The sequence below is a fragment of the Numida meleagris genome, chromosome 1 (assembly GCF_002078875.1).
Source record: "Numida meleagris isolate 19003 breed g44 Domestic line chromosome 1, NumMel1.0, whole genome shotgun sequence".
Taxonomy (NCBI): domain Eukaryota; kingdom Metazoa; phylum Chordata; class Aves; order Galliformes; family Numididae; genus Numida; species Numida meleagris.
Window position 1 is genome coordinate 82,098,669 of NC_034409.1, and position 8,245 is coordinate 82,106,913.

General features: G+C 44.4%; 2 protein-coding genes and 1 non-coding gene across 11 annotated transcripts in view; 2 read left to right on the forward strand and 1 right to left on the reverse strand.

Annotated features, from left to right (window-relative positions):
* The window catches only part of TRNAD-GUC, a 72-nt gene extending 48 nt beyond the window's left edge, over nt 1-24 (forward strand). The window contains exon 1 of the tRNA in view: nt 1-24. This exon is cut by the window's left edge and continues 48 nt beyond it. This is a non-coding gene — a tRNA (tRNA-Asp).
* Nucleotides 1-8,245, forward strand: part of TTF2 (transcription termination factor 2) — a 52,931-nt gene that overhangs the window by 23,780 nt on the left and 20,906 nt on the right. Inside the window, exon 26 of one of the 9 annotated variants that reach the window (XR_002439534.1) lies at nt 6,096-6,220. The exons of 6 other annotated variants lie outside the window; for them this stretch is intronic. The gene's annotated coding sequence lies outside the window, so the exon portion shown is untranslated. Of the gene's footprint in view, nt 1-3,444; nt 3,562-6,095; nt 6,221-8,245 lie in introns of those variants that run through there. 2 more of the 9 variants (XR_002439533.1, XR_002439529.1) reach the window with 2 other exon arrangements.
* Nucleotides 652-8,237, reverse strand: CPOX (coproporphyrinogen oxidase). Its single transcript, XM_021399620.1, has 7 exons — nt 7,980-8,237; nt 7,755-7,901; nt 7,137-7,247; nt 6,128-6,269; nt 3,618-3,836; nt 2,121-2,225; nt 652-1,190 (listed from the first exon to the last, which is right to left on the reverse strand). The coding sequence occupies exons 1-7, from the start codon at nt 8,194-8,196 to the stop codon at nt 1,103-1,105; spliced, it is 1,029 nt and encodes a 342-aa protein (XP_021255295.1). The 5' UTR covers nt 8,197-8,237; the 3' UTR covers nt 652-1,102.

An 8,245-nucleotide genomic window follows, 5' to 3' on the forward strand; every position in this document is an offset into this window, starting at 1 on the left:
GGGGTTCGATTCCCCGACGGGGAGATGGTCAAAATCTTTTTTTTCCTTCAGTAGTGCTGCTTTTTGTTTTTCTCCTCTTGGAAAGAATCATTAAGGTTGGAAAAGACCACTAAGGTGATCTAGTCTTATCCTCAATCCATCATCGCTCTGCCCACAATCCACATCTGTCAGTGCCACAACTATGCAGTTGTGAACAAAGTGCAGGACCCAACCTTTGGTCTTGGTAAAGCTCATAAAACTGGCCTCAGTACCTCCATCCAGCCTATCCAGATCCCTGTGGAGACACTTACTTCCAGCTTGCTGCCATCTGCAGTTTACTCAGGGTGCAATTATTCCAAGTTTGTGCTGCAGGCAGAAAGGGCGATCAGAGCAGCCTGAAGGCCTGTGGAGGAGGCCCAGGGTCGCCCCCAGCAGCTTTCTGACCAACGCAGCTCTTCCTGACAAGGAATGGGCAGAGGGGAGGTGCTGGTGTGGTTGATCACAGCTGAGAGAGAACTAGGGAGAGCAGCACTCAACAGCTTCTCTTTAAAGCAGATAGCCAATTCTTGCACTCAGCAGTCACAACTGCGAACCTAACCCAGTTTCCACTGCTCCCCTCCTCCAGCTAAAACGTGGTGCCACCTGTCTTTTTCACAGGATCATGAAAGCAGATTTAAAGATTTAAAATCATACCAAATATTCACTTTATTCCTTAAAAAAAACTATTTCTAGAACATCCCAACATTATTCTCAAGTAAGCAGTGCCATCTAGGCACAGATAGTGCTTTAATTCCACAGGGGGAATTCTTCACAGTAGTTTAACACTTTGCAATCACACAAATCAGTTTAAGAAGATCATAAGCATGCACACTAGCCCTGGGAGGGTTTCACCAGTCCTTCACAAGGCAACATCAATGAGGGATGACAACATCAGCTGATCACTCTTAGAGTTCACATATTTGCAAGTTACAAGTCTACAGCATCATCATTAAGGCACCAGGTAAGAGTATAAGTAGCTATACTAAGACACCACGCAGCAGCAGTTCAGAGGAGCTGGCTTGCAGGCATTCCTCTTCTTCTGTAATGGCTCAGTATAAGCAATCCACCTTCTTCACAATCCACATCAGTGCACCCAGTCTTTGGGATTGCGGAGAACCTCCAGAATTTCAGCTTCCTTTGAGCTCTCTGGGGGTGTGTTCATGTATTCCCACCTGCAGAGAAAGGGGAAATGCACTCAGACTGCCCTGCTGCCTGCAGTTGCCTTTCCTAAGGATGCAAAGCTACAGGCAAAACAACTGAATGTTGCCAGGTGCAATTCAGTGTTGTTCTAAATTAGTGCACAGAGAGAACATAGGCACACACTGACTGAGTTAACTTTTACTGCCCAGACAAGATTGTAGCATTTTAACCATTCTATGAAAAAGCCATCTGAAAACCAGCAAGCAACATATTAAGTTTAAGAATAATGAACAAAAACATCATTATGCCACTGGATGAGTCAGCAGCACACCTGCATCTTGGATATGCAGCTTCTGTTGTCTGATCCTTATCCCCAGCTCAGAAAAGACAAAGAAAACCGCCTAGAGAAAAGTGGCAAATGTGATGAAAAGTGTGGAAGAGCTATTGTACAAAGACTTAAAAGAGAGGCACTTATCAGCTTTGAAAGTAGACAATGAACAACAGAAGTCTGTGAAATAAGAGCTGTTACAGAGAAAACAAATGAGAAGAAAATCTGAAGAGTCAAACAAAGCCATTGGCTGCAAGTAGAAAGCAGAGAGGCACTTTTTCATACAACGTACAGTTAAACTGTAAAACTCCTTGCCACAGGCTTGTCAAGGCTGCCAGAAGTTCACGCACTTTCCAAAGAGCTACTACAAAAACACCCAGAGAGGGAGCAGGGGAAGTCTATCGAGAGGCACTAAAAAGGCATTAAAAAAAGTATCTAAACCACATGTTACTGTGTGAATGGGTGAACACAGCAGAGCAGACGAGCACCTGCATATATTTGGCCAGTACTTGTATCACGCATGAACCAGCCAGTGTTGAGAGACTGGACACCAGAAGAGACTGTCGATTTAAACCTGTGAAGTATTTTAGTAGGAACAGTGTCTACCTGCAACTCCATACAAGTATTCCCTTACCTTGCAGTCAGTGGCAGAGACATAAGAATACTTTCAATTCTTGATCCTGGTGTTAGCAGGCCAAATTTTGTACCTCTGTCATAAACCAAGTTGAACTCCACATACCTACACGGAATGAAGATGCAGCAGAAAAACAAGTTTATTATCAGAAGTTGATTGTGCTGTCTTCAGCTAGTAGACATCAAACAAAAACAGATTTTCAGCCATACTGAGTGTCAGAATGAACCCCGCTTTGAAGCCAGCTGTTCAGCATACCAACAGAGCAGTGACAATTCAGCAGGGTCTATCTCAACAATCAGCATGGAGGTATTAGTACCTAAGAGACGGACGGAAAGAGAGGAACCCTTACTATTTGCAGAAACAGAGAGCTTTGACTAGCCCAATGATCTGCAAAGTGGTCCAGGGCAATAATCAGGCTGAGCTAGTCCTGGATGCAGCTTGAAGAAGCTATTTCCCCTTATAATCTCTCCAGGTTTGCTAAATCCCATTCACAGAACGGATCCTGAAAGCCCAACGCTCCAAGGAACAGCTCCACCAAATTAAGCTCGTGTGCTTATTTGGCTAACTGCTGCAGGCCACTGATTGAAACCTGAATGCTTATGCCATTTTTATACCACTTTTACAGGTTTCTTTGCAGAAAAGGCTGCAAGCAGATACTTCCCATTTCTGCACTGAGCACATATATTCTTATTTCTCCATACGCTCAGAAAAGACAGAGACAAGAGTATCTACCAATGTAGTTAAGCTTTTGTAGCATTAATAGTCCTTTGCAGTAATAAGCATCCTCAAAAGTCTTTCAAGTTACAGTGACATTTAGCCACACCAGAAGAACAAAACCCCTCTATATCTTTGTTCCTTTACAAAGAGTTCATGGCATACCCATTTCAATGCCAAGAAAAATATCAGAATTAGTATGTATGTAAGTAACTGAAAGCACTCTTGGGTACAGTAATTTGATGCCTTCTGGGGTTTACCTTCATTACTGAATAGTAAGCATGACTCCCTTACCCTTATGCTCCTCATGTAACAAGGCATATCACTGGTCTGCAGAAGGTGGGATTCAGGACATCATGCACACATGCACCCCTTTCCTTGTTACAAAATGCAGCTGCTTCTCTTGGTTTTTTTTTTGTTTTTTTTTTTTTTGTTTGTTTGTTTTTGTTTTTTTTTTTAAGAATCTGAGAGAAGCAGTGGCATTTTGTATGAGTTGCTTATGCTGTTGCAACATGGGAAAGTGAGAGGTACAGATGAGGGTGTGCTAGTACCTTTTCTGCATCCTTCCCAGCAAGCTAGGATTGAATATCAAAAATTGTTCTGTACACAGAAATGTTGCAACTCTGGCAAGCACTGAAATGGTTGAGCAAACTTACCCCGTGCCATGACAGGATATAAAAAGCTCTTCAGGACATAAGCCCTGTGACCATGAAGAACTAGCTCATTCTATTCTCACCAGTTTCATCCACGTCCCGTCTATTCTTTTGCTCCTTCGATACTCACCGTCCTCTCCGAAGCTGCTGCCATAGTTTCTCCTCTGGTGTGTAGGAGTCATGGCAGTGCTTCTTCACAATGGGAATGTAAGAAGGCACAACAGCTTTGGCACAGCTCTGTACAAACTGGAATACTTCCTCCTTGGAAGGAGAGTCCATGTCATCAAAGAATATGCCTCCAATCCCTCTTCGCTCATCACGGTGCTTGATATAGAAGTAGTCATCACACCTAGATGAGGCAGCAGACAGTTATTAATATGACCCTCAAAAAGAAAACAAGAACAACAACAAAAAAGCACCTCCTAACTGCTACCTGGCACAGGACAGCACTAGTGAAATAGTGATGAGAAGTCACTTCTTACAGTGCCAGGTGCCTTGCTGTTTCACTGACCATTACGAGCAGTACTGTACAGCCCCCCCATGCAGAATGCAGTCTCCAAAAGCTCTGATTAAACAGCCACCACAAAGCTGTGGCCACTGAACATATCACACTCACTGACCGTGGCAAACACTTTCATGTGTAGTCATCCATATTCTCTACCTATGAGGAGGAGGGATACCTGATTTCAAAAGCTCGTCCTAAGAGATCTTTCTCAGTTTCATTCCCTGAAATATATACAGATTCCAGACTATTTGTACAGCTTTCAGACAAATGTGAAATAAACAAACTTAGAAGAAATAATCTCTTTATTCTTTTTGCTATTCCTGGGAGAAAAAAAAATCAATTTTTTGCATCAAAATTAAAAACTAAAAAATAAAAAATCAGCAAACCCAAAACTGGATAAAAAAGCCACTGTTACTTAAAGGGAGGGAAAAAAAAAAGTGAGGCAGTCTTCCTTGGCAAAAGACTTTATAACAGTTTAAGTTTGGAAGATGGAGTCATTCTAGCACTGGCAGTTCACAGCTCACTGTCAAGTTTATGAAAGAATATGTACAGCTTTTCCTATAAAGGGGAGGAAATTAATTTTGTATTTACTGGGAGTGTGTAGGTATGCAATGACTGTAAGTTAGCTGATTCACCATATCCACACCCAGCTTGCAGTTGTTTGCTTAGGCAACCATGCCCTGCCAAGTCTTCACCTAGGGCATAAATGGAAGGGAAGCAGAACCCAACAACAAGAAGGAGATCCTGTCTTCCTTTATGGCTAGCACACCGTACATCTGTGTCCATCCACAGTTACTGTTAACAAGCAATACAAATGGCACAGCCATAGAGGGAGAGACAGAGAGACAGATAACCTAAGTTATTTTTTCATTCACTGAGGTGATCAGCTTTTTTATTTTATAGCAGCAGGAAGAATTTGGAAAAAAAGATGGAGTAAAAAATGCAACAGAAAACAACCTGACCAAAGTTTTAAAGCTGGTAAATATAACAAGAACTTTTCTGGTTGAGAAAAGATGAAAAAAAGGCAATACAAATTAGTAGAAGTGCAGAGGAGATTCACAGTCCTCCAGCAGTGCGAACAACATGCCCCTACACAGCTGCTGATTACAACAAATGCTCATGCTGGGATTGGGAAAACTGCCTTTGTCCACTGGACACAATGGACAAACGTCCTCCTTTGAGCTGCCCTCAGACTAAGAACATCCATCTCTCTGATCTCCAGCTTCTGGCGTTGCTGGCCTCCTTATCCTGCAAACAATGTAACCATTAGGGCGGGCATTCTGAACCAGCATGCAAAAAAAATTCATCAGACAGACCTTAATCTTAAAGTTTTAAGGTGTGCTCCTGGCCTAAGTGGTTCACACCCAACCTACAACACTCACGTTATCTCCAGTCCTCAGGCAAGACCTGGTAGATTACAAAAGGCTAACGGACCTTTCTGGATACCATAGCTTGCAGCAGATAGGATTATCAGAGACAGAGCAGCAAGCCCCCACTGAGCTGTAGGGAAGGATCCCATCAACTACATCTCACAGCTCAAGAAGAACATTCAGAGTTCACATCTTTAGAGAACACGCTGTTGAACACTAAGTGAACGTGTCACTGGGAACAAAACTACAGCTTCATCAAAACCACGAAGCTTCTACATTAGGGAGAAGCTCCTTTACCTACACTGCAAAAATAGAAAGAAAAAAGGGTAATGAAAGACAGGCTGAATGCAAAATAACGTGAGTGGAATTTAGTCGTGCAAATTTACCATGAGTTCACTGTAAGCAGAATAAGTACAAGTCCATAGGCCTCCGAGGCAAAAACCTCATGCTACTTTGACAATAGAGGGTAAAAATATTTAAGATGCCTAATGAGGTCTGTGGCTTACAAAATCTTGTGGAGTCAGCTTATTTTATTATTCAGTTAACAGATCTAGGATCCCAGCTGTCAGCTCTCTCAGGCCTCCGTAAATAAGAGACTGCTTTAGACCACATTTTGTCCCAGTATGTATCTGCTGATTTTCATAGGGTCTGCTGACACTTATCAGAAGGCAGAAGAGAACCTACTGTTCCTGGAATACACTTAATTGGCAATTTCTGCTTTCTGTTCTCACAGAATTTTGGAATCCAAGTGCATCTCTCACATACCATTTCTTGTACTTGGGATACAGCTTCAGATCGTGCTTGTCACAAACTTCTTTCAGAGTCTTGTGAAAATGTACAGCATCTTCTTCATTCAAGTAAGTCGGAGTGAGGTCCGTTCCACCACCAAACCACCACTGTTTCGTCCCTGCAGGAGAGAGGCAAGCAACAACATTAAAAAAAGAAAACAAGCACAAACCAAGAAGCCCACCTTCCAAACAGAAACACATTGCTAGTGGTTCGCCAAGAACTAACAACTATTTGTGCAGTACAAAATAAAAGCATCATTCTGTGATTGGTTAGGGCCATCATGAAATATTTGAGTTCAAGGTAGTGCAATGACGAGGAAAATATGAAACAAATTTCAAGGCAGCGAAAACCACTTGTTGGATATTTTGGATGCTCGATAGCATCTGATAGAGTAACAAATCCATTATGCAAGGGCTGCCCAATGCTGTTGTCACCTGCTACCTCTACTGCTTACATAAGACAAGAAAACTGCAACTTCTTGGATACATCAGTAATCTAGAAACATTACAAGAAAGAAAGGAAACATTATTAAACCCAGGGGAACTAACTGGTTAGAAATCAACCAAAATTACTCCATAATTCAAAGCCTCTCTGAGATTCTGATTTGAATGACGGGTATATGCACCATCACAACGCACAAATGGCCGCCCCGTGCTAGACCACCAAACCTAGAAGCCTGCCTCAACAGCAGCACACTGCAGAAACTCAGGAAAAAACGACCTAAGGCAAGTAGAGAGCCATTTTTCTGACACCACATCCACCCAGCTTTGGAGACAAAGGTTGTATACCCTGATCAGAATGCTCATCAGTCCTTCACGGACCTTTCTTCTATTAAACTCTAGAAAGCGGTGCTACTCAACAGGTTCTTGGCACAGCTAGGAAAAAAACCCACTGGTTCTTAACCTCTTACCCTAGCCATGCGTTCATGCTGCCTTCATACAGAGTGGTACCCGTCAAGTGTACTACACTGACGTATAGTTCTTACCATCGGCTTCCTCAATTTCAAAGTATCTGTAGTTGAAGTGCATGGTTGGAACATGAGGATTCTTTGGATGGATAACGGAGCTTACACCCATGGCACAGAAAGGCAGTTTTCCTAGGTAAAAAGACGCACAGAAAAAAAACTTCAGTTTTTCAAATGACTTCATTTATTATCTTTTAAGGAACATTGCTATTTATTCATAGTTTTCAAGCTGTCATTCGGCTGCAAGAAAATTTCTTGCGTTGGGTCACAGTAATTATTACTCCATGTGAAATTTGCTTCTCATCCACATATTTTTATGTGCCTCATTAAATGCCTTTTTTGCATTTGTTGTAAAAATGCAACAAAGGGATAATTATAGAATCATTAATGTTGGAAAAGACCTCTCAGATCTCCTAGTCCAACTGTCAACCCATCCCCACTAACCATGTCCCTCAGTGCCGCATCTACACGGTTCTTGAATACCTCCAGGGACAGTGACTCCACCACCTCCCTGGGCAGCCTGTGCCAATGCCTCACCGCTCCTTCTGAGAAGAAATCTTTCCTAACATCCAGCCTGAAGGTCCCCTGAAACAATACGTTGGAGCACCCTCCCTCCTTCCCCCCTTGCTGCCCCCTTACCGTCCTCGGTGGCCTTGAGGGCCTTCCCCCTACTCCTCATCTGCCGCGCCGCCTCCTCGGACAGCTGCCCGAACACCACCGACACGTTCACGCCCGCCTTCTCGAAGACCTCTCCGTCCTGTAGCACGCAGCTGATGCCGCCTCCGCCTGCCAACGCCGCACCGGGTCACCGAGGGCCGGGAGCCCCCCACTCCCCGCCGCCCCCGGCTGCCCCGTCCCCCGCACCTTCCTTCCTCTCCCAGGTGTCCACGGCGAAGGAGGCGCCGGGGTCCAGCGCCGCCAAGGCGCGGCACACTTCGGCCTGCGTCTCCATGATGAGCAGCTCCATGCGGCTCCCCAGCTCCCGCCGCCGCCGCCGCAGCTCCCTTAGCCCACTCACCGGCGGCGCCATGAACCGCCGTCGCATCTCCTCCTCCTCCTCTTCCTCCTCGGCCGCCGCCATGAAGGCCCGCCGCCGCCACAGCCCCAACCCCAGCCCGCCCAGCGCCCCC

Coding starts and splice junctions, on each gene's coding strand:
- CPOX (XM_021399620.1), bottom strand. CDS start 8,196: ATGGCGGCGGCCGAGGAGGAAGAGGAGGAGGAGGAGATGCGACGGCGG. Junction 6,270..7,136: donor TGAAATTGAGGAAGCCGATG/GTAAGAACTATA, acceptor TCTCTCCTGCAG/GGACGAAACAGTGGTGGTTT. Junction 3,837..6,127: donor TATCCCAAGTACAAGAAATG/GTATGTGAGAGA, acceptor TGCCTCATCTAG/GTGTGATGACTACTTCTATA.